Source organism: Mytilus californianus, unplaced genomic scaffold, assembly GCF_021869535.1.
Source record: "Mytilus californianus isolate M0D057914Y unplaced genomic scaffold, xbMytCali1.0.p SCAF_1, whole genome shotgun sequence".
Classification (NCBI taxonomy): domain Eukaryota; kingdom Metazoa; phylum Mollusca; class Bivalvia; order Mytilida; family Mytilidae; genus Mytilus; species Mytilus californianus.
In genome coordinates this window covers 30370305-30398000 of record NW_026262581.1, presented here as the reverse complement: position 1 = coordinate 30398000, position 27696 = coordinate 30370305, and the positions used below count along the sequence as shown (strand labels likewise).

At 32.6% G+C, this 27696-nt stretch overlaps 2 protein-coding genes across 3 annotated transcripts in view; one reads left to right on the top strand and one right to left on the bottom strand.

The window, feature by feature from the left end:
• Positions 1–8280: 8280 nt before the first annotated feature.
• On the bottom strand, positions 8281–12222 carry LOC127701141 (uncharacterized). The gene is made up of 2 exons (XM_052204950.1): positions 12163–12222; positions 8281–10330 (listed from the first exon to the last, which is right to left on the bottom strand). The coding sequence occupies exon 2, from the start codon at positions 10328–10330 to the stop codon at positions 8534–8536; it is 1797 nt and encodes a 598-aa protein (XP_052060910.1). The 5' UTR covers positions 12163–12222; the 3' UTR covers positions 8281–8533.
• A 3760-nt stretch (positions 12223–15982) lies between these two features.
• The window catches only part of LOC127701075 (disabled homolog 2-like), a 33874-nt gene continuing 22160 nt past the window's right edge, over positions 15983–27696 (top strand). For both annotated transcript variants that reach the window (XM_052204882.1, XM_052204873.1), the window contains exons 1-3: positions 15983–16048; positions 23904–24112; positions 26079–26293. In XM_052204882.1, coding sequence (XP_052060842.1) covers positions 23977–24112; positions 26079–26293 — 351 coding nt within the window. In that variant the 5' untranslated portion in view covers positions 15983–16048; positions 23904–23976. The remainder of the gene's footprint in view (positions 16049–23903; positions 24113–26078; positions 26294–27696) is intronic.

Below are 27696 nucleotides of genomic sequence, written 5' to 3'. Positions count from 1 at the left end.
CATTAAAAAGGATTATGTCAACTTGTTTCAATCAACATGCTACATGTGATCATTTCATTTTCTCGTGGAAGACAGCTCTTATTTTAACCTGATTATAATCAGATCTGTCACTTTTCTATGTGATATTTGTTTGTCGCTCGTGTAGTCTTATTTTAATCAGATTGAATATAAGTCGATTTTTTTGTCGCGACATTCTATAGCAATATGCCGATATCAACTAAATGATATAATCCTCAATTACACTTTTTGTGTGAATAATTCCCTGTTATTTCAATGTTTCTCATTCTAATGACATTTAGTTATGTTCTGATTACAATATTGAATTAAGATAAATTTTATCTACCCCATATTTATTTTCGATACTGTAGTAAACAGCTTGATTTGTTGTGCTGTTGGGTTGCTGTCTCAACATTGATGTATATCCCTCATCTTCTTCTATTCATATGAGAAATTATTTTGGAAAAACTGTTCAATAATTATCAAAAGAAACCAACAAACAAACAAAATATGGGAAATATATAAAGTTCGTAGCAAAATAAATCATAATCTTTAAAATTAAAAATATACGTTTTGTAATATGGAAAATTAAACATTTTCGAGATTGTAAAGTCGAGTAAATTTAGGTCTAAAAGGCAGAATATTATTTAGAACAAACATGGAACTCCATAAAACGAGGGTCTGGATGGGGTCCTTCATTTCTCTATTCTTTATTTTTCCCCCTATTTTTCTCTATTTTATTTTTCCCTATATTTTTGTCTATTCTTTATTTTTTTTCCCCTATTTTTCTCTATTCTTTTTTTTGCCATTTGTTCTGCACATTTTGCCCATTATTCTCTTTTCTGTAAATCCCATCCATACCCTCTTAAACACGACAACATCGTACTGACTGAAGGCATCGTTGATGTCTATGTATAAAGACATCGAAAGGAAAGATCACGAGAAATGCGTCTTCATTCTGTCCAACCTTAGTCCTCGAACTTTTATATAAAATACTGATCATGCAGTGGCAATAAATGTGAAAGTGAACTATCTTCAGTAAACATCCAGGAGGAGGTATAAAATGTCAGGATAGTATATCACAACGATAGGTTCAAGATACTATAATTTACTTTGAGATATAGGAATCAAATATTTGTCTGTCAAATCATAAAACTTTGATATATTAGAAGTCAGCTACCGAAAATTTCATAAAGTCATTTAAATCCACATAATTTTGCCAATGTGAAATGATTATTTTTTTTACATTTTCTTTGAAATGAGTATTTTGTACTTTTTCTCAGAATTTTTGCTACCTCAAAAAAGAGCAGATATAACATTTTTGGGTTGTTGGGATAAAATTCACACGAAGTAAATGTGAATGGTGATGGTTGTTCTAGATAACCCTTGGTTATCCGAAAGAGAATGTCTCAGTCGTAGAGTTTTCACAGATCTAGTACGTATAAAATAAAAACAGTTTGATGTGATTGAATGGTAAGTTATATCCTGCACGACTGATAAAAAAAAAAGGATTTCCAAAGTATACCATCTATACATGCCGTCATACATGTACTGTACAACAAGCCTAAATGAGACCGACGGAACAAAGTAGGATTCGAAAAATGAAAGCTAAATGATTTTGTCCGAGTGGTTCAGATCGATAACATATAACAATGAGATCATGTGAAAGTTTCACAACACTCTTTCAAACTGTTTAAGAGTAGTAACGATTACCAAATTTGGACGAACATGTAGTTCGAGAAAGGCTATTATCGCAAAAAAAAAATCATGTCCTACAAGAAAGTGTTTTTCGTTTTTATTTAAGTTTAACATGCAGTTAGTTTGATTATCACTGCCCCGATACATATTTGTTTAGCTCCCTTCTATGGCTATATAACTCTCAGTAAACGTTATCTCCAATAAATGTATCAAGGCGCCTGAATCTTGAAGTGTTCCGTGGCACATGTTGTCTTCATTCTCTGGTCTAAAGATACTCATAATGCTATTTTGTGAGTTATAATCAGTATACGGCATACACTTTTGTACGGCACATGTTGTCTTCCTTCTCACCGGTTTAAGGATACTCATAATGCTATCTTTGGGGTTATAATCAGTATACGGCATGCGCTTTGGTAGGGGACATGTTGTCACAAGTTGCCACATTTTAACTCTTTCACATGTAATTGATTTATATGATCTTTTATATTTTTTTTTAAATTTTTATACCTAAAACAAACAGATTAAACGGACACGAGGACAGACAATTTTGCCCACAGAAACTTAAAACCATATGTCCCCATACAAAAGCACAAGTTGTCAAACAAAAAGGGAAGTTTCAACCACCGCAACACCTCCCCCCTCCATGGATCCCCCATTGGGTACTTTGAAGATATTTCCCTTTTCAACTAACAGAACAGTCCATATATATCTGGTATTGGAAAGGAACATCATTGAAAAAAAATCATTTTATAATTTATAGTATAAATGCCTTAAAACATATATTACCAACCATGCATAATCTGCTTTCCTTAATCGCTTATCGTTATTTGATTAAATTAAAGTGGAAATTGATTGTTTCCTCATGTTTATCATTTATACAAAAATCTGTTATCAGACAATTCAAATACTTTAGAAAGCAATTTCTATTTTTAAACTTACGATTAAAAGAAAAAAAATCTCCGATATTGCCGGAAAACTTTGTCTGAGTGATAGATACATTCAAGAAATACGTCGAATACAGGACACGACAGCTAGAATTTGACATACTGAGGACCATAGATGAGGGTCTGAATGGGGTTCGCAGAATAGAGAATAATGGGCCAATACTACAAAAAACGAGCAAAACAAATTATGAATAGAGAAAAATAGGCCAAAAAGATAAAGAGTAGGGAATAATAGGGTGCTTAAATATAAAGAATAGAGAATAATGGGCAAACAATATAAGGAATAGAGAATAATGGGCAAACAAAATAAGGAATAGAGAATAATGGGCAAACAATATAAGGAATAGAGAATAATGGGCAAACAATATAAGGAATAGAGAATAATGGGCAAACAATATAAAGAATAGAGTTTAATGGGCAAACAATATAAGGAATGGAGAATAATGGGCAAACCAAATAAAGAATAGAGAATAATGGGCAAACAATATAAGGAATAGAGAATAATGGGCAAACAATATAAGGAATAGAGAATAATGGGCAAACAATATAAGGAATAGAGTTTAATGGGCAAACAATATAAAGAATAGAGAATAATGGGCAAACAATATAAGGAATAGAGAATAATGGGCAAACAATATAAGGAATAGAGAATAGTGGACAAACAATATAAAGAATAGAGAATAATGGGCAAACAATATAAGGAATAGAGAATAATGGGCAAACAATATAAGGAATAGAGTTTAATGGGCAAACAATATAAGGAATAAAGAGTAATGGGCAAACAATATAAAGAATAGAGAATAATGGGCAAATAATATAAGGAATAGAGAATAATTGGCAAACAATATAAGGAATAGAGTTTAATGGGCAAACAATATAAGGAATAGAGAATAATGGGCAAACAATATAAGGAATAGAGAATAATGTACAAACAATATAAAGAATAGAGAATAATGGGCAAACAATATAAGGAATAGAGAATAATGGGCAAACAATATAAGGAATAGAGTTAAATGGGCAAACAATATAAGGAATAGAGAATAATGGGCAAACAATATAAAAAATAGAGTTTAATGGGCAAACAATATAAGGAATAGAGAATAATGAGTTTAATGGGCAAACAATATAAGGAATAGAGAATAATGGGCAAACAATATAAGGAATAGAGTTTAATGGGCAAACAATATAAGGAATAGAGTTTAATGGGCAAACAATATAAAGAATAGAGAATAATGGGCAAACAATATAAGGAATAGAGAATAATGGGCAAACAATATAAGGAATAGAGAATAATGGGCAAACAATATAAGGAATAGAGAATAATGGGCAAACAATATAAAAAATAGAGTTCAATGGGAAAAACAATATAAGGAATAGAGAATAATGGGCAAACAATATAAAAAATAGAGTTTAATGGGCAAACAATATAAGGAATAGAGAATAATGAGTTTAATGGGCAAACAATATAAGGAATGGAGAATAATGGGCAAGCAATATAAGGAATAGAGAATAATGGGCAAACAATATAAGGAATAGAGTTTAATGGGCAAACAATATAAGGAATAGAGTTTAATGGGCAAACAATATAAGGAATAGAGAATAATGGGCAAACAATATAAGGAATAGAGAATAATGGGCAGACAATATAAGGAATAGAGAATAATGGGCAAACAATATAAAGAATAGAGAATAATGGGCAAACAATATAAGGAATGGAGAATAATGGGCAAACCAAATAAAGAATAGAGAATAATGGGCAAACAATATAAGGAATAGAGAATAATGGGCAAACAATATAAGGAATAGAGAATAATGGGCAAACAAAATAAGGAATAGAGTTTAATGGGCAAACAATATAAAGAATAGAGAATAATGGGCAAACAATATAAGGAATAGAGAATAATGGGCACACAATATAAGGAATAGAGAATAGTGGGCAAACAATATAAAGAATAGAGAATAATGGGCAAACAATATAAGGAATAGAGAATAATGGGCAAACAATATAAGGAATAGAGTTTAATGGGCAAACAATTTAAGGAATAGAGAATAATGGGCAAACAATATAAAGAATAGAGAATAATGGGCAAACAATATAAGGAATAGAGAATAATGGGCAAACAATATAAGGAATAGAGTTTAATGGGCAAACAATATAAAGAATAGAGAATAATGGGCAAACAATATAAGGAATAGAAAATAATGGGCAAACAATATAAAGAATAGAGAAGAATGGGCAAACAATATAAGGAATAGAGAATAATGGGCAAACAATATAAGGAATAGAGTTTAATGGGCAAACAATAAAAGGAATAGAGAATAATGGGCAAACATTATAAAAAATAGAGTTTAATGGGCAAACAATATAAGGAATAGAGAATAATGAGTTTAATGGGCAAACAATATAAGGAATGGAGAATAATGGGCAAACAATATAAGGAATAGAGAATAATGGACAAACAATATAAGGAATAGAGAATAATGGGCAAACAATATAAGGAATAGAGTTAAATGGGCAAACAATATAAGGAATAGAGAATAATGGACAAACAATATAAGGAATAGAGAATAATGGGCAAACAATATAAAGAATAGAGAATAATGGACAAACAATATAAGGAATAGAGAATAATGGGCAAACAATATAAGGAATAGAGAATAATGGGCAAACAATATAAGGAATAGAGTTTAATGGGCAAACAATATAAAGAATAGAGAATAATGGGCAAACAATATAAGGAATAGAGAATAATGGGCAAACAATATAAGGAATAGAGAATAATGGGCAAACAATATAAGGAATAGAGAAAATGACCTAAACTATTAAAGAATACAGAAACGGAGGACCCCATTTCGGCCCCCAATGATGTAATGGTTTGATGAGAATATCTGATAATTGCAGAGTTGATAGTTCAAAGGGTGAAGGCATGACGAACATCTAGATCATCTGTAACGATCAAACAGTATCATCTTTATCTAACTAGAGGCTCTCAAGATATCATTTGTCGCTCACCTAAGTATTTATGTATCTTCAACCAATGGTTACACTCCAACACTAAAGACTAGAATATAATTCATGACTAAAATTTTCTTTTTTGTTGATCAATTTTGTTGTTCAGTTTCTTTCTATACTATAGTTGTTGCCAAAAATGTAAAAAAATCCTGATCAGTTAAGAGCAATAACTCCTATGATGAGTGGACTGACAAAGTAGAAATTGATTCGTCCCTCATATCTATCATTTATACGAAAATCTGCTATCAGATAATGTACAATACAAATACTCAAGAAAGCAATTTCTATCTTTAAACTTACAATTTAAGGAAAACTTAAGAAAAATACTCTCCGATAATGCCGGATTTTTTTTTTTTTTGGCTAAGCGAAATATACGCATTCATTAAACACACCGAATGCAGGACACAACACTTGATGACAAGTAGTGACTGTAGTGGTTTAATGAGAAATATCTGATAATATCTGAGTTGATAGTTCAAAGGGAGAAGGGGTGAAGAACATCTAGTCCAAACTTCCTGCCATATCAGCTGTAGCGATCGGACCTTTACTGACAACTCCTCGAGTATACGTAACAACAGTGTCATCTACATACTAGTATAACGAGAGGCTCTAAAGACCTTGTGTCGCTCACCTGAGTTTATGTGCATCTTCAACAATGGCCACTCTCTAACATTAAAGACTAAAATATAATTCATGACTACAATCCTCTTTTTTTCTGATCATTTTTGTTATGTTCAGTTTCTATTTACAATAGTGCCCAAAATGCAAATTTGGGTAGAACAGTATCATAACTTAAGGGCAATAACTCATATGATGAGAGGTCTGACGATTTCAGCTATATAACTTATTTGCAGATCTTGCCTTGCTGATTTTTTTGGTGTCTCTTTTGTTACTACAGTTTTTGCCCAAAGCGCATAAAAATGATAAAAGTCCTAACTTCCGAGCAATATAACTCCTATATTGAGTTGACTAATGATTTCGGTCATGTTGACTTAAAAATAGATATAGTCTTGCTTATCGTTTTTTGCTAAGTAAAGTTTCTCTGTATCTATTATATATAGTCGTCAACATAATAGACGACAGCTAAAAAAATTGGCAAAAATCGTCATTTGAGGCAATAGCTCTTTTAATGAGTTAACTGACATTTTGACATGCTGGCTTATTGTAGATCTTGTCCTACTTAACTGTTTTGCCATTTTAAGTTTCTATTTATGTTTTCTAAATAACAGTAAAAAACGAACTAAATTGGTAAAAAAAAATCGTCATTTAAGGGCAATAACTCCTTTAAGGTGTCGAGTGACATTTTAGCCAAGTTGGCTTTGTTGTAGATCTAGTCAATTTAAAGTTTTCACTATTTATTATAGTTTTCAAGTTAACAGACAAAACCATAAAAAATGGTAAACATCGTCGTTTAAAGGCAATAACTCCTATAAGGAGTCGTCTGAAGTGTTGGTCTAAATAGACAGTTGGTAGATCTCATGATATTGTACATTTCTGCCACAGTCAGATTTTCTCTATCTATAACGGTTTACGAAATACTAGACAACATTTGTATTATACCCCTATGTTCTATGTTGAGCCTTTGCGGCCATGCGATTTGGTAGGCTAGAGATTGAAATATTCTAAAACTAAATACTTAAGGATAATTGAGGCCACATTTGGTTTTATTTGGTCTATTAGTTTCATCAGAGAAGATTTTTTTGGTCAAAGTTAATGGAAATCGGACTACGACGGACGCCAAGTGGTAGCAATATCTCACACTGGCGTTTTAGGCCAGGAGAGATAAAAAAAAAATCACTATTTTTGAGTCAACAGACGAACCTTCAGCTTATAGGCAGCACCAAGAAGTATGTCCAACTGTTATAGTATAGAAACTCAAAAATAATCAAATCAAACTTTCGTTTCAAAAAAGGTAATAAGAGAAAGTTTTTTTCTTCTCAAAAATGTATAATTCTAAGCAGCAAACTTATCTTTTTTCAATAGATATCATGAAGGTTTGACAGAAGATGGTAGGCCAAAGGAGTATTTTATTAATCACAATCTCTTTATTATTTTTAAAAGAAAGTGAGAAAAGAAAATACAGTAATTTATAAATATTTCGAATGACAAATAATTTCTTAATTTTAAATCCAACTTCTGATACCGAAGAAGCCTGGTGATAGTTATACGAAATACTATTCATTATTTTATATTCTTAATTTATAATTTTGTTAAAATATAGTAATGAAACAACAGACAACAAAAACAAAATAACCAGCAGCAACATTAAAAGCAATATCAATACCTTTGACAGACTGCTCGAATCAAAAGAATGTCAGGCATCGAATCTACCTATCTGAACATGGTCATCCAATAAGATAAGATATGTTTTATTCCAATTAAAGGGCACACGAAGAGCAAAGTAATTCATTACAATGATTTTTCATTATCCTATTTGTAACATCGACCGCTGATGCACTTCATAGCAGATTTTATACCGCAGCAAAGTCATAATACACTCACGGATATAGACACGGAAAAGATGTATAAAATTTCAACAAGGGATTGGAAGCGACGCTTATATATTATATAAATGATGCAAATATCAAACACAACACAATCATAACCCTATCAATAAATATATCAAGCTAAAACACAGATTTAATGGACAACTTTCAAACCTTTTTACTTAATAAACAATCTAAAAAACCAAATGGGTCAATACCAGTTTCAATCAAATTTCAGACGGCATCCCTCCTCGATAAATCTGTTTATTTGAGAAAAAAAAACCAGCCCTGATGTACGTTTTTGCTAATCAATGATATCCATATCATTTTGAAAAAAAAGCCAATGATTTAAATGTCACGCTTTTCTGTCCATGAATTGAGTTATCTTTCTTCGTCTACTTGCAAACTGTATAAATATCGATAGCTATTCCGTCGTCATTAATAATCATTAATCTTTGAGAATCTTGATCAAATGCAAGACCCCAAGGATGGTGTATTCCTTCGTCTAAGACAATGGATTTAGTTCCTCTGTTGGATAATTGATGTATATTTCCAGATTCGTACCCAGCAACAAATACGTGACCTGTGCCATCTGTAGCAAGTCCAGTAGGACCAACCAAAGTCTCAGATCTGCAGATGAATTGTGAACGCTCTCTTGCAATGCATTGGACTTCATCCCCGTTATTACTTGTCCAGTAAATGGAGCCGTTGATTCCTGCGCTTAAAATTAAAGGGTCATATTTGGTGTTTATCTTGAAAATGGAAATTCCCGCGCGATCGAGAATGCTTATTTTGCAGTGTCCACTCCGGACGATGATTTGATCGTCAATGCAGGAAATCGCAGTGCATTTCCCACCAGGCCTTATAAACCGATCTGGTCTACATTCACCATCGATGATATCAAAAACTTGTATACCCCTCTCGCCTGCTGCGACAACGGCTGTATTTTTGTCAAACAGGGCAACATCATGTGGAAAGTACAGCAATGGAATTTTATCGGCCATTGACCCGTAGAGGTTACATTTAAATATACATCTATTTTGTGCATCGCATAAAAGAATATGCTTTCCTGATATAAAACAGCCACGTGAAACGGTGATATGTTCTCCTAATGATGAAGACGTTGGGATTTTTTTGTATAGTACTAGCTGTGTTATCGAGGGAGTTTGAGGTACAAGTTTTTTTAACGACATTTCATTTTCTTTGAAATTACTAACGGATCGAGTTGATACAGGTCTAGTTACAACCTTGTTGCTCTCTGTTGGACTTTCCCAGTGTTTGCTGATTGGCCTAGGTGGAGTTGTTATTGCACTGACATTAGGTGGGACTCGGTTAATAACTTTGATATCGACCCAACCCAGTGCATTGTAAAGCGATGCTAATTGTTCTTCGTTTTGGGTGAAATCTATTACCAGTGGTTTATATTTATCTCTGAAGTTACCTATAATATCCTCAGTCCTTGGTTTAGTCTGTTCAAACTTCTTTACAATTGTGAACTTATAAGGTTCAGAACCATTTTTTCTCATCAATTCAATATCACTATCGTGAATGGACATCAGTTCTCTATTTCGTTGAAGCTGGGAAATTTCATCATCTATTTGTTCAACGCATGAGTCGTATTTGACACTCAGACTATGTAGTAGTTCTTCTTCTAGTTTTGTAAGATGATCTATGATTTCAGACTTTGTTTTCTTAATTGTTGCTTGAATTGTCTTGTTTTGTTCATCAAGTTTTGCTAGGTTTTCTTTCCTTGTATCTATGAGTTGGTTTAAGGAGTCTGCAAGTTTTAATGCTTGCTTCTGTAGAACATCAAAATGGTCGTTACTACTACTGCGAGGTCTCTGTGGCATTAGCTGTTCAATTGCAGTAATATATTTACAGTCTTTATGTGTCTGTAACAGACAGGTTTGGCAAATCAGCTGGTCATGTCTATTGCAGTAGAAAGTCACCCTTAAATCTGAATGGAGATCGCAGAGGAAAGACGTAGCCATTAGAAATGATTTAGAATTTTTCACTTCCCGGAGACGGATAAGTTTATGCGAGGTTGTGAATCTAGACTTTCTATGAACCTTCCCGCAATCATCACACAATGCCTCAGCACAGTCACAACACCAGTGTTTGGCTTCAGCAGTATCATTGTCTCTTAGACAAGCAGCGCAAATTTCGACATTAACAGTCTTCTCCTGATCCATCTGAAAGTGTAAAGAACCATGTTTCTATGTTAAAATACATAAAAAGGATAGCAGGAATAACAAAAAATACTGGACTGTCCAACAGATCATATGAACTACCAAAACCAGCCTGAATTTTAATACTCTAATATCTAAAAGGGGGAGTTTTGTACGTACGCACGATAGGCTATCTATACCACGTGTAAATCGTTGTTGTTTTTAAGTATATTTTCTGGGAGGAGTCGGTTGTTGTTGGTAGTAAGTATGGTGTGATAAACGTTCTACTATTTATGGTAATACCTGCTATCGTACTTATGATCGATTTAAAAAAAATAATATTAAATTGTATGAAAATGTAGAAGACATGACAAGAATTTGAAAATATTTTATCATAAATGTATATAAGATATTTTTCTTCAAAAGATTGATAAATACTGTGTTTGCTGAGCAACAAAAAAAAAATGAACGCATTACAAAAGATAAAAGAAGAATGTGTTTGAAGACACGAATGCCCCCGCTCAAGCTTTGAAATTTTCCAAGTTAAAAGGGGTAAAACTCTATAACGTTGATTGACCTACTGCCCAACTGCGTGTTGTGGTTCTTAGCAATGTATATGAGTTTCATAAAATTTGTATGAGGAAAATTTAAGTTAGAGTGCGGAAACGAAAATAGGACGGACGGAAGAACGGACGGATAGACGGAAGGACGGACGGACACAAGGACGGAAGGTCAAGGGTAACACTAACGACGGGGGCATAAAAAGCCAAAAGGTTTGATAAATATTAGGAAAAGTTAAAAAATTGTAAGCAGAGAACTTCCCTAAAGTAAACCGATTAAAATGAATAATGAGAATAAGGACAAAAAATATTGAATACATAACGGGGTGTTAAAATATATAGAGAATGATAGGCAACAACTAAAGAATAGAGAAAGGGGGGGGGGGGGGGCGAAAGATACCAAAGGGACATTCAATCTCATAAGTCGAAAATAAACTGTCAACGCCGGCATGGCTAAAAACGAAAAAGACAAACAAACAATAGTACATAAAACACAACATAGAAAACTAAAGACTGAACAACACGAACCCCACCAAAAACTGTGGGTGGTATCAGGTGCTCCGGAAGGTTAAGCAGATCCTGCTCCACATGTGGCACCCGTCGTGTTGCTCATGTTAGTACAAACCCGGTAATAAGTCTCATTCGGTAGGTCACACTCGGGAAAAGGGGACGGGATTGTAGTTCCGACATTATGAACATATCCGCTATCATCTGTGAAACGGATACCTTCAAATAATGACTACAGAAATGAAGACAACCCCTATAAATAAAAATTAAATTCAGATCCCCATACCGGGTGTTTCAGGAAGTCAACGACGACCCCTGTTTGTAACATGAATATAAAGTATACACAACCGCCCCGTATACCTTTGCCTGGCACAAGTACCTTTCATATTAACAAAAAGATCTAAGCTTGGATAGATATAAGAAGATGTGGTATGAGTGCCATTGAGACAACTCTCAATCCAAGTCACAATTTGTAAAATTAAACCTTTATAAATCAAAGTACGGCCTTCAACACGGAGCCTTGGCTCACACCGAACAGCAAGCTATAAAGGGCCCCAAAAATTACTAGTGTAAAACCATTCAAACAGGAAGACCAACGGTCTAATCTATATAAAAACGAGAGAAGAGAAACACTTATGAACCACATCAACAAACGACAACCACTGAACATCAGGCTCCTGATTTAGGAACGTTTGTGTAAAAATATAGAAATGCATGTACATTTTCTTTTAGGGGGCTGTAGATAACGCCTATATCTTATCCTTTCCTTTGATATTCTTGTATGCTTACCTTTAAAATGTATCTCTTTGAACTGTTTCAAGTTAACACTACCAACATGTCGATATAGTACTGTTATACTGATATAGTAACAGTATATTCGACAAAAGAACTCATGCGGATCAGTTAGTTTCTTAAGAAGTAATAATGCAATAAAAGTAAAGCTTGAAATATGATCATGTATTGTTATCTGAATTGACAATAGTATATACACTCAAATCATTGTCGACATATTTTGATCAAAAGTTGATATGCTGGCATTTCATCTAATAAAAACATAAATAATTGTACTTTTCCAGATTTTGATATTTCAATTTCACACAGGGAATGCTTTACAAAAAGTTACCACAATAGAGAATTTTTTTCGTTCCCTATTGTTTTTTTGGGGGGGGGGGGGGGGGCGTTAATGTTCATTTGAGCCCATCTTACGATGTGTATGTTTTCCAACTCGATCGCCATGCCCGTCTGTAGTGCCGGATGTTTTACATTTAAATGAACGAAACTATGTACAACTGGTAAATATATTATGTCAGGGATTTCGTTACCATAAGTTACTTAAACATTCACAATTTGTTTTATAAATTTTGGATGTATACATGTGGAAATTTTATTACAAACGGGATATCACATACTTTATTTTTATGGGGCTGAGTACTCACAAACATGTTTACCCTCGCAACATTACTCTTTATGTGTCTGTCCCCAAAAAAGGAGCCTGTAATTCAGTTGTTGTCATTGGTTGCTGTCAGTAATATTTGTTTTTTTTTTTTTTTATTGTAAAAACATAAATCAGCCTGACAGTTGGTTTTCTCGTTTGAATTGATTCATATTTTTGCATACATCTTTTTTTAAAGCTATACGGTATGAGTTTTGCTCATTGTTGGAGGCCGTATGGTGACCAATTGTTGCTTAAACCCGTGCACATCCTTTCGTCTCTGGTGGATAGCTATCTCACTGGCAAGCATACTAAATCTCCTTATATTCATATTAGACTATAAAAATAATACGGAAGGAGAGATTCAAAATTCATAAGTCGAAGAAAAACTGACAACGCTGTTGTACAAAAGGAAAGACGACGAAAAGAAAAACAAGTCTACAAAACACTACACTCAACCAAAATCTGGAGAAAACTAATAACTAAGCAACACGAACTCAACCAAAATCTGGAGAAAACTAATAACTAAGCAACACGAACTCAACCAAAATCTGGAGAAAAATAATAACTAAGCAACACGAACTCAACCAAAATCTGGAGAAAACTAATAACTAAGCAACACGAGCTCAACCAAAATCTGGAGAAAACTAATAACTAAGCAACACGAACTCAACCAAAATCTGGAGAAAACTAATAACTAAGCAACACGAACTCAACCAAAATCTGGAGAAAACTAATAACTAAGCAACACGAACTCAACCAAAAACCTGAGAAAACTAATAACTAAGCAACACGAACTCAACCAAAATCTGGAGAAAACTAATAACTAAGCAACACGAACTCAACCAAAATCTGGAGAAAACTAATAACTAAGCAACACGAACTCAACCAAAATCTGGTGGAATTCGTATTAACTAATTTAGTCCATTACTTGAATGCCAATAGATTTTATGACTTGCTTGCAGTTTTTAAAGGTTAATTTTATTGCTAAACTGTTTTCATTGGCCGGATTTCATTTGACGTATATAATAAATACGGGAAAGATGCAAGTGGAATAGACCTTTAATATTAATATTCCAATATGATTATTTTTACAACAAATATGAACAACACGAACACGTTTATGTTGTTGAAATTATAGCCTGAGAATGTAAGGGTAGCAATGAAAATAAAAAGGATGCCTATAATGAAACATCTGGAAAAAATAAAATACTATATGACTTACAAAATGGTTTTCGATCATCTCGCTCCTGTGAAACTCAGCTAATATCATTTATTCAAGATCTTGCAAATTCAAATAATAAAATCATTCAAACAGACATCATAATAATGGATTTTGCAAAAGCATTTGATAAAGTTTCACACCACCACCTCATGTATAAAATCGGTTTCTACGGTATAAATTGCAATGCATTACATTGGATTCAAGATTTTTTAACAAACAGAACACAAACAGTATAGTCCTTGAAGGTGAAACATCAAATAAAATTCCTGTAACATCTGGGGTACCTCAAGGCACAGTGCTTGGTCCAATTTTATTCTTAATATTTATAAATGATTTGGCAGAATTTATTGAACATAGTACATTAAGATTGTTCGCAGATGACAGTATTATTTATAGGGAAATTAAAAAACCAGATGACACATATAAATTACAGTCTGGCTTGAAATCGGCCGGCAGATGGGAGCAGGACTGGCTCATGCATTTTCACCCTGATAAGTGCAACATTCTCAGTGTAACTCAAAAACGCAAACCTTTAGACTTCACTTATAGATTACATAATCACTCTTTAGAAAAAGTTGACTCTACAAAATATTTAGGCCTAACTCTTCAATCAAATTTAAAATGGGACAAACATATCGATAACATGACATCAGAAGCAAATCAGTCTCTTGGATTTATTCGTAGAAACCTAAAAATAGCCTCACCTAAAGTTAAAGCTCATGCATTTAAAGCTCTTGTCCGACCCAAACTAGAGTACTGCTCAACTATTTGGGATCCACATCAAAAACAGCAAATTTCACAAATTGAAAAAGTTCAGAGAAGAGCAGCGCGCTTCTCATGCAACCGCTTCCATAACACCAACTCAGTTACTGAAATGATGACAGACTTAAATTGGTACCCACTTGAAATTAGGCGTTTACGATACAGACTTGTCTTCTTTTACAAAATTATACACAAAATTGTTGCAGTCCCTACATATAACCTTTTGATCCCACTACACAATAGAACTAGACATAGCAATCCACACTCATTTAGGCAAATACAAACATCTAAAGACAGTTATAAATATTCATTTTATCCACGAACAGTTATAAATTGGAATCATCTGCCACAACAAATAGTATCATGCAGTACAGTACAGGGATTCAAGAGTATGATCTCAGAATCTGCTCTCATCCCCATTTTCTATCCCAAACTATTTTGTTATCAAATGTATATAGTTTTATCTAAATGAAATTTTTCAAATGTACATACATTATTTTGATTTTTTTATTTTGTTTATTTTTATTTTTCCTGCTACAATGTAAATTATAAAATTTTATAGTCGACGCACGGCAAATAATCTTCAATAATTGTAGGATCGCTAGAAACTTAAAGAAGAAGAAACATAAAAGTACAAATGCAACAAAGAATACTAAAGCAGAAACACCACACAATCCCTTTATATAAATACATTGTAAGTCCCCGGAAGGGTAAACAGTTCTGCTTGAGTTGCTTATTCAAAGTGAAAAACCTGAAATTTGGTGATGTCATGGACGAGGAAAAAAGACGGGATTGTAGCTACGACAATTGATCGAAATTAGATTCGTGGTTACCTGTGGCAGTCCGCCCCATAAGTGGTTTTTTTTTTTGTCATCATCTTTTTATTTGATACCCATTTTGCTAAATTACCTATGATTGATAAACTTGTTCAGTCAATACGCATGACATATTTGTCACTGGACGAAAAGAAAAGAATCCCGGATCAATCAATCCGGCAATCACTAATTTTATTTCAGTCAGGTTATGCCCATCGTTTGGTTTATGCCCTTATGTGCTTCTGGAATGTAAAACATGAATACTCAATGACTCGTTTGTTCTTTCTTTATAGAATAATGTATATAGTAATCTCCTGTTCTTTTAAAATACTTATTTTCGAATATTCAAAACCTGTCCGTAGTTGGTTTCTTTTTTAGTTTGATTTGGTTTGTTTTGATGCATGATCGCCCACGAGAAAATGGGTACATGAATAACAAAGGGTAAGTGAACATTTCTATAAACTGTCAGACAAAAAAGGAATCGATTTTTAAATTTTCTCAAAATTATGTGTTCCTTCATTCTAATTTGTACACTGTTTTGTCCACAGAAATTTGCTTTATGTTTGGATCACCTGATCGCAACTTCAGAAACGGGGTCAAAGTTGTTGAACCATTTCATTTCACTTTGGAATCTCCTTAAAATTGGTAAAATACAAACCAGGAAATGTTCTACTAGTTTAGGAAATAATAATATGTTTTAAACATTTAATTTCCTAATAAGGAACTGTTAATTGTCGAGATAATAGTATGTATCTGAAATGTACATGCTACACGCCCCCTTTTACGATATAATGTTGATAAAGTGTACCACTTTGGAATATCACTAAGTAATTATAATGTTATGAAGAAAAAACAGATAATTTGCACTTAGATTAAGATTTTATACACTGTCAAAGGAATCGAGAGTTGAATACCCTACTCTGTTGTTTTAATCATGTTACATGTAAATGTACAAATCAAATGTAGTACATGTAGATAGATGCAGGTAATATTAATAATTACATTTGTCAAAGCCCAATGTAAAAGAATAATATTTCAATGTTGACACTTGACAATTGTTATGTTATTGTTGATGGTCACAATAAATTTATACATAGAACATGTAGAAAGTATCAACATTTGTCATAAAAATTCTCCACACCTCAGCTCTCCAGAAGGGCATCACTGGAAAGTGTTTCACCATCATTTTCTCAATATTAAGGATACATATTTTGATTTGGACTAACATGCAACTGAAATACAGGTATGTTAGACCCCTTGTATTACTGCAAAATTGATGAATTATTTTGTTTTTGTGTCAGCAATAGTAATGTCGGATCATCTTATTTTTACATAATTTTATACATGTACCTCATATCTCATTTAATTTATAAAATTGAATGCAGATGTATTGGTACCCATTACTCTATTGAGTTAGTGAGCATTCACTTTAAAGTATGTCACTCTAACCTACATGTATATATGCATTTACATGAAGCCTATTGCCCTAAAAAAGAAGTGATGTGTATCTGCCAACCCAACCTACAAAATGTACCCTAGTTTTAAGTGTGTAAAGGGGTTTAGTGTTTTTGCCATTTTTGAACAAGCGCAAAAATCAGACTTTTCCAGCTGAAACCAATGAAACAAATTTAAAAAAGAATTATTTGCCTTCAGGCCATAAAAAAGAATATGTTTGTTTGCCCTAACCCTACCTACCCAGAAAATAGCTGCCTACTTAAAATCTTTTATTGTCCTGATGTGAAAAAGTTTTTTTTTAATCAGATAGGCATGAAGACTAAGAAACATCTGACACTGCAATTTCTTTTTGCCGAAAAAAAAAGAAAATGCCTACCTACCTACCCACTGTCTTTACCTATGGGTAGGATTTGGGCAAACCAAAATATTTTTAAGTGTGGCCTCATTTGCTGGCACTGATATTTTATGATTGTTCAACATGACAGTACAAATATTTTATTTTTGGCCTATTCAAAACAAATGTATATTGAAAGGGTTTTTTAAGATTTACTTTGCATCAAACTTTGCCTATTTTATATTGCATGAAGATGTACTGATATCTTTAAGTGAGTTATTCAGCATGTTCAGAGGTCTCGAAATATGCCTGACCTCCTGACATGTCAGGTCAATTTTGGTTGAGAGAGACTAGTGTTGCCAATTGTCTGACCACCAAATTTTTAGAAGACTGTTCAGTGAACTATCACTTAAAAGGAGGTCACTACATGTTTATCCTACATACACATGCAGAAATGCAGATGCACTTAAGGGAGGTAGGTTACGTAACATGTAGTTTCCAGAGAAAAGTAGGTGCACCTGTCAAGCTTCAGCAATGTTTGTTGGAATGAATGAATTAGATTTAATATATTCATCAACATGATCAATGAGACAGCAACTTAACAACATAAATAACCAAAAGACATATAGAGGACTGAGATCAATATGCAGTCTTCAACAATACTTTGTTTTCCTTGAAAGAAGTTTCTTTTAAAGAGTTTCTATAGAAAAATTTAATGCTTATATCATCTGATTTTTATAAGCAGGATACAGTCTGTCCTATTTCATGTATTTAGGAGTTGTTTCCCTTGAGCAATTTTTTTTTATCATTATTGGAAACAAAGTGGATCATTTGAAAATAAACTATTGTGACTATTTTTGAGGAAAATTGTCAATAAAGAAAAAAATGCAAAAATGCAAAGAGGAGGATATCGCATTAGTATAAATCATATATAACATTTTGAAAATATAAAAACATGTAATACATGTACATGTACCATAAAAAGAGGACAGGCATTAGCAAAAAATGATGTCCAGACAAAGTCAAACAACTACAAACAGCACATGGTTCATATAGCCTGACAAATGTTGTGAAGTTAAAACCGTTTTATATGAGCCCAAACCCCCCTCCCGGAAAGCATGGTAAAAATGTGCTAGCGAATACAGGCATGACAGGAAGCTAGCTATATGCATGGTAGCCTCAGCTGTTTGTTGAATACTGTCACTCTAGAAAAAAAAAAAAAAAAAAATATCAGACACAGCACTCAACAGGTTTCATTATAAAGTCTCATCATAAAATTTAATTGATATCAACAGTAAACTTTTTGTCAGAGAATAGGTATGTATTAATTTAATGAGTAAGGAAAGGAATCATAGAATAGAGAATGGAAATGGGGAATGTGTCAAAGAGTAGAAAACAACTCAAGGCTACCAATGGGTCTTCAATTCAGCGAGAAAATCCTGCACATGAAAGCAGGCTTCAGCTGGCCTCTAAACTGTATTCTAGTTCATGAAAATGGACGCCACACTAAACTCTGAAATATACAAATGAACCAAAATTTAGAAAAACACACAAGACTAACAAAGGCAAGATTTGTCGACTTGAAAAATGGATCCTATATGATTTTGAGATAGAGACTTGCCGCCTCAAGTCTGAGTAGAAAATTTCCATGTTTTTCCCTATGGGCATTTTTTCATGGTATTGTTTGCAGAAGTCAGAAGCCTTATGACTTTTATGAAAGAAATGGTAGGGTGGGCACAGGGGACCATATCTAGAATGGTTTGGCCACTTTCAATCTATTCTTACAATGGACAGGTGGATTAATTTTATTGAATTGACCTGTGGTGTAGTGCATTTCTTACATCCACAACTTTTATTTGGAACTCACTAGACTTTATCTTGACATTCATTGACATTTATCTTTATAAATACAATATGCATGTGACTGTATATAGTTATCAGATAATAAAGAGATGTACAATTAAATCATTATAAGCTTATTTTTTATATCTGTGAAGCTTTAAGGAAAAATATACACCCACATACACCAAAAACATTTTTGTATTTAGGCCAAAAATAGTGGGAACAACAGATCATTTTCAAAATGGGATTAGGTTTCTTTTTAAAAAAGTAAAAAAAAAGAAAAAAAAAAAACCAAAAGGTTCATGTTGTATTGTTTTAGAAATCCCATAAAACATGATTTATAAGTCGTTCAAATATTTCAAAAGAGGCACACACCCTTATTAACCATTTGGCTTGGTGTTACCCATCAGAACACCCAATTGTTACAGATACATGTAGATATATTATGCAGTTTTAATCATTATCAACTGAACCTTCAATCTTTGTTTAATGATAAAGGATTTAATTTTGATTGTCCAGGAACAGTTATGTGGTTTATCTCAATTATCACTGATCTCTTGTCTACTTCATCATGTCCATGCATAAAACTTTTATCATGTAAAATTACATAGGATTTATTTAACACTTTTTTCCCTAACTCAGCCTAGGATTGTGCCAGAAAAAGGTTGGTGTTTGTAATAAATTATAAGAAATATTGAATTCATTTATTTAGTTTATATCATGTACATGTATTTCAATCATGTCAATTTTGGTAGGTGCTTTTGTTAAGTGGCTGCTCAGTGTTGTTTACCACTGAGGGTTGCATTGATGTTTACTCCTGTTTGTCCCATTGAAGTTTACCCCTGACTGTTGCATTGATGTTTACTCCTGTTTGTCCCATTGAAGTTTACCCCTGACTGTTGCATTGATGTTTACTCCTATTTGTCCTATTGAAGTTTACCCCTGACTGTTGCATTGATGTTTACTCCTATTTGTCCTATTGAAGTTTACCCCTGACTGTTGCATTGATGTTTACTCCTATTTGTCCTATTGAAGTTTACCCCTGACATTTGCATTGATGTTAACTCCTGTATATTTTGTCCCATTGAAGTTTACCCCTGACTGTTGCATTGATGTTAACTCCTGTATATTTTGTCCCATTGAAGTTTACCCCTGACTGTTGCATTGATGTTAACTCCTGTATATTTTGTCCCATTGAAGTTTACCCCTGACTGTTGCATTGATGTTAACTCCTGTATATTTTGTCCCATTGAAGTTTACCCCTGACTGTTGCATTGATGTTAACTCCTGTATATTTTGTCCCATTGAAGTTTACCCCTGACTGTTGCATTGATGTTAACTCCTGTATATTTTGTTTCATTAAAGTTTACCCCTGACTGTGGCATTGATGTTTACTCCTAATTGTCCCATTGATGTTTGTCTCATTGATGTTTACCTCTGACTGTTGCATTGATTTTTACTCCTGACTGTCCCATTCATTTATACCCCTTTTTGTCTCACCATAATGAAGTCAAAGGGTGGTGGTGGTGGTGGTGGTGAGTTGAGGAGGATTTGAACTTTTGTACATGATTGATTCCTGCATTTTGTGTTGTATAAAATTCATGATCATCCTGTCTTATGCAAGGTTATTTATTTTCAGCCCTTACAAAGGCCTGGATATTCATATTCAAAATCCTCCTGCTAACTAAGCATTTCTAAAGACCCCTACCCCTACCCCTTTCCCCCATTCTTGGTGCTCATGATCATAAGCCAATAAGGTCAAATTTTCATGTAGTTTAAAAATGTAAATCAAATTTATGGAACACAAATGCAACTTGCTTTTGTCAAAGTGTTAAGTGTTTTACACAATCAAACCTGACAATATTGAGATTAAGTACTATTATTAGAAGAAAAGCTATATAGCTACATACAAATGTATCTTATCTTCTTACAGGAAGTATTAAATATAGACATGATAGACATATATGTATTTAAGCTGAAATACTTAAAAATATGAAAGTTTGCCAACTGATGTTGTTTGTTTATGAATGCACTTTTGTGTTGCATTTTATATGCGTTTAATCACATTATTCTGAGTGTATAGTAGAGAGAAATGCATCCTGTTGTTATTTACCTGGTCCAAACCGTCAGTATGATCTTATTGCCATCATACTATGTGTGTTGTTATGCAACATCTGCTATGTTTTCACATAGTGGTCAACTCTTCCGAATTTAGAAGGTTAAGAAGATATGTCATATCATTGCCAACGAGACAAGTTTCCACCAGAGAATAAATGGGCTAGAAATTAGCAACAGTTACTATAGGTTACTATATGGCTTTCAACAATGAGCAAAACTCATACTGCTTAATAAGCTATAAAACATGTAAAAGACAGTAAAACATCTCAAAAGAGAAAACTATAAAAGACATGATTTATGAATTAAACAATTAACAAAAAACAAAAATCAAATATGATATACAGCTGAAAACAACAACCTTTGAATTATAATCTCCTGACTTGGGACAGAATGTAACAGGATTAAACTTGTTTGTGGGTGCCCAACCCTAAACTGTGACAGTGGTGTAACAGCACAAGATAAGAACAAACTACAAAAATCAGTTTAAAAAGGCTTAATGACTCGTCAAATCAACACAAAGCACACAGACAACAACTATAAACAGTTAAGTCTATTCTTTTATTAGAATTTTAGAAATTTCCAAGTTTCATGCTACTTCAAAGTCAAAAACAAAACTTTTGAATAATTCAAAGTATGACTTTAATAAAAGAGATCAAGGAGTGAGGAGCCTGAAGTTCTGTGGTTGTTGTTGGTTCATGTCTGTCATATTTATTATTCGTAAATTTTTTTTTTAAATTAGGCTGTTAGTTTTCTCAATTGAATTGTTTCATATTTTTCATGTCGGGGCCTTTTATAGCTGACTATACAGTATGAGTTTTTCTCATTGTTGATGGCTGTACAGTTGCCTATAATTGCTTTCATCCACTTTATTTGAACTTTGGTGGATAGTTGTCTCATTGGCAATCATACCTCATCTTGTTTTTATATTTAGAAGCAATTCTCCTGAAAAAAACATTTATCAGTTAGTTTATGAAATGTGAAATATATTTGGTCATAATACGCTACAAGGTCTATCTGTTTGCGTCATTATGTTTGAATAAATTAACATACCAATAAATGTTTTAAATGACATGTGTTTTAATTTTCGTATCATGGTTATGGAAGTGTTTTTACGATAAGTAAATTTGCCTAGCGGTCCTTTAGCTGCATTTCATGAATGGACATTAAAATAGTTAAAATGTTTTAATTCTATGAATTCATTTATTTTGTCATTTGGTCATGATGTCAACATGGTTAATTTCAGTTGGTCATACTATTTTACTAATATGAAAAAGAAATTTGATTTCTCTCTTTCAGCATGTTCAGGGAAATCAAAAAACCTGTTTGCCTATTGAATGTTAAAGCTAATAGGAATACTCTGAAAGTTAAATGATAATGAAATTTGCAGAAAGAATAGCAACTTTTTTGATTAAAAAATTAAAATAAAATTTGAAGTCTTTGAAGGAATGAATTAATGACAAAAACATCTTACAATTATTCCAAAATTTAGGCTGTGAAATGTCAAAAACTATTACAAAAGTTAGGATAAAAAAAATATATTTATGTGTCAGAAGTATTCTTGTAAAAGTAGATATGTGCTAAAATGTATGTATTGTAATACATTGTTTCTAATGGAAATGTACAGAAACAACTATTTTGTTACCCCTGGGGCTATATATGTTATGTTCTATGTAAGTTGGATTAATTATTTATTGTGTTAATATTGACCTGATTAAATAATAAACATGTGTACAATTATGTTGAAATATTACTTGATGATATTTAATGTAATGATGTATTCCAGGAAATTAAAAAATTTAGTAGTACAAGTTTAAGTCTTTGTTTTTGAAATGTTTGGAAATCTAAAAAGGTGCTTGCAATTCCCCCCCAACCCCCTCTTGAAAAAACCCAATGTTAAACAATGTTTAAAAGGATCAAATGAAGAAAAAAATACAAATATGCATCATGGGTTTGTTTAAAGAAAATTTCGTTATTTTTGGTTGTAAAATCTAAATTTTATCTTTTTAAAATAGATACATGTAGTAGTTAAGTCATGAAATTAAAAAAGTACTTTGACCTTATTTCTAACCATTGATATAAGGAGAGTTTAACATAGCTGTCAAACCAAAGTCATTATGACTCGTTGCAATGAACAAACTCTAATTCCATAATTTACGATATTTCATAACTACATGAATAATAAATTGTCATAAGACCTTATGGTTTGCCAAGCTAAAAAAATCAATTTAAGACAAAGATACATTGAAGTTCATAATTAGTCGTAATCTGAGCACAAAAACATGTAAACTTGTAAAATTCTATGAAATCAATAATTGTACATGATACTTATGTACATGTTGTTACAATTTCTGCTTAATATAGTCCCAATTATAAAAATTATACATACAGGAAACAATTTTGACAAAAAAATGCCGGTTTTGATGATCTGACTACCGGTACCAGGTTTAAGGTTGTACTATCAGTATGAAACATGGTAATGATGATACTCGTACTCGTTTATTCTGAAGTTATAGTTGCTTTTATAAATGGTACCTTTTTATCTTTTAGGCACTTTAGACAGAATCTGATCTGAACAAAGTAAATTGAGAAGAATTCACATTTTAAGTCTTCATCTTACATCATGTCGACAACAGAAGAAGCCACTCCTGCCACAGAAACCATTACTGTTACAACGGACCCAACCACAACAACAGCTGCCACTACTGCAACAACACCAAACAAACCTGCCCTTGTTTTCAGAGTTAATAGAAAAATAGGTACCAGTTTTGTTTATTTGTTTAAAAACCTTGAAATATTTGATATTTTAATACATTTTGTCATTTTTCGTTTTTTGTCATGGCATTGTTGGTTTCTCTTCTAATTTAAGTTTTAAATGTCCCCTTGGTATCATTGTCCACTTTTCTTTTTTTTTTAAGAAGTTTTATTTTTTTTGGTAGAAAGCGTTTGAAAAAGTTGAACCACATGTACCACTTAACGATACATCTGTTAAGGGTTTCTAAACTGACTGTTGTTTGTGCCATAACTTTGTGTTTTTTTTTAGTGTATAAAAATGAAATATGTGTACCAGTAATTGTTTATGGTGGAACTGTTCGGTATGTACAGGAAATTAAAAAGAAATGCTTGTCATAGACCAGTCCATCTATAGGTGTTTTTGGATAGACTCATCAATGAAGTGTCCAGTTGTGGTCATTGATCCGGTTAAAATATGTAAACACTATATGTGTATTCGCAAAGTAAATAGTGAGACACAGATAATGAATTTCTTGTAAAATGGAGTTTAAAAACATATAAAAATTGTCACATTTTGGATACTAAAAGTATAACTATGATGTTGCAAAATATGCATATGTTGTTATTCTGATATGCTTTTTTATTCCTTTTATTCTGAATGCATTTTTTTTGGAGGGGGGGGGGGGGGGGGGTGGCAGGGAGTTCTCCGTATAGCAGCCTTGCTAACCAGGGTAGCTTCTGCAGTTCTCTTTATAAAGGCATTTACTGGAGTGGCAGTCAGTTGTTGAATCTGTGACCGGAAAAACTTTGACACGAAAAATATTTTTTTTGACTGAGAGGAAAGTATCTTCTTACGCTCTGCCATATTCTTAATACAGAATGATTTACCTGAACTAGCAGATGGCAGATGTGTTAAATAGAAAATCTAAGAAGCGGTAAAACATGCACGCGTAAATCGAAAATTTCTTTTTTGAAAAGCTGTATATTATGATCATATTCAAGGAAGGTAGGGAATAAGGTGTAAATATTTTATTTTTTATATATAATTTTTATAAATCCCATTTAATATTAATCTCACAAATAGAAAGGTTTTAAACAGAATAATACAATAGCCGATACTTTAAAATACTTAGCTATAGCACATATAAATTCTATCAATTGTAAACTATTTTATTCGTCCCATATCATACACTCAGTTCTTTTGTATATCTGCTTGGTGACACTGATAGGTGATTAGAAATCAGTAATAATAATTATAACGACAATCAATTCCTTTTCACACACATCTTCAAATAGACTGTCCTTATGCAAATTAAAATGTAAGCTCCGCCAGATCAGTTGAAAAAGCGTTGGTAATATGTGAATATTAGTAACGTGAATATTACCCGTATACCAAAAAAAAAAAAGAATTTAGATGAGCTTGATCATTGTATCATGTTTTTTTACAATGGAAACTTAAAATGACGTATGTATTCCTTAAAGGTGTATAACATTCAAATATTTCCTGATTTTAGATATTCCTGTAACAAAATGCAAATCTTCTGCTGGAAAACTCCAGTTTTGCTCCCTGAGACTTCTGCAAGTCTGTATCTTTGTGCAATTATTATGTTTATGATGAAAGAAGTATTACATACACATGTAGGTGTCAATTTTAGAGCTACATCATGGTTCAGGTAAAACCTTTCTTGATCAAATAAATTTTTCAGGGGTCTAAACTCGAAAGGTTATATCACTGGTCTTATGCTGGAGCAACCTAGATGAGTATATACGTTTGTATACATATTTGTAGCCTAGGGATTATTTGCTAATTGTTTGTCTTATCTGTAGACAAATAATACAGAAAAAAAAATTATTTAGAGCTACTTGGAAGTCCATTTGTATATAAAAAAAACCTTATTGAAATGTGTGAAATGACTAGTAACCATTCCCTATCAAATCATGAATAGTGTAAAAATATTCAACAATTTGTATGATTTTGGTTTTTTTTCATAGACAAAAATGATCCACTCAGATTTCAAGGAGAAGGAATTAGCTTTAATGCCAAAATGATAGGAACGGAGGAAGTCCCTGAAGCAAGAGGAGACAAAATGTGCCAGGAGAAAATCCAAAAGTTGAAAGCAGAAATCAAAGCTTTGGGTGTTCACAAACAGAGAATTGTTGTCAATGTTTCGGAGGAAGGAATAAAACTTGTAGATGTTAGACATGGGGTGAGTAATAGAAAGAATCAAAACTATTTATGGGTAAAAGAGAATTTGAAATTTAAGGTTTCTGACATGTAATTATCTAAATATAATGTACAGTTATGTACAAATTATGTCAAAATAAATTGAGAATCATAAATGCAAATGTTTATTTTCAGTTCAATAAATTAAAAGACATGACAAAATTAAAGGTCAGGCATCATTAGACATGGACTGATCAAAGGTGTAGTTTAGGGTAAATGAAGACAAAGTAATGACAATTGTGATATGAATAAAAGAAAGATTTGAGTTCTTTGAGAAGACCTTGTAGAGTAATAGGGGTTTAGAATCACAATTTATTAACAAGCTTATTTATCAAGGTCGAATTATTTGTTGAAACACTTTAATCTGTGGTTTAAATGTGCTTATATATATACATAATTGTAGCCTTTCTGTATTATTGTTTTGAACATTTTGAGGGATGTGTTGATGCACATTGTTTGTACATTATGATTGAATACCCCTTAATTGCTGTTGTCAATTTAGTGTTATTTAATTATTTTCTTTCGACAACCCTGCATACCATCAGTATCCACTTAAAGGAACTTATTTACTCCCTCGTTTTACTCCTCCGAAAATAAAATTTTTCTGAACTAGATATCGTAGAAAAAAAAAAAAAAAAACGAAACACAGTATAGGGTTGTGCGTTCGCTACAAGATCGCATTTAATTGAAAGTGTTCAACATAAATATATACAATCAGCCATACATAATGAATCAATTTTTACTATACACAAGTCGATAAGAAACGATAAGGTTACATATAATATGCGTAAATGGGGTGGGAGGGTGAGGAATAGTATACCAAACTAACATAGTCCTTACTATCTTGTAACGAGCGTCGCATTGGTCAAACACACCTCAAATCTTCCTTATATACTGTCTCGAAATCATCCGTGCAGAAAGGAATTCAATGGGTATTACCCTATCTCATTTAAATATAGAAAGACCGTTATATGTAAAACATAGGACCGTAAAGAAATGTATTCTACCAACATGAAATTTAGGAGGCGTTTGTTCATTGGTTCATTATTTGATATATATAATTGAGTTTATAAAACTGTGGATTCATTTTTATTTGTGGGATTCTAATTTTAATGGATATTGTGGATAAAAGGTAAACCACAAATTTAAATGTTCAATGAAGTACACATTTTCTGAAGGCTTCTAAACAGACTTTGGCAAATCCTTGAAATCAGTTATCCACCAAAAAACAAGTATTCTTCAATCCATGAAAATGTGTAAACACAAAATGAATGAATTCACTGTAGTTATTTGTCAACAAAAAATAAACATTTCAAATTTGATAGGTTTATGCTATTTTGAACATTATCAATATTAAAGAAAATTATTTATGAAACATATGATTTT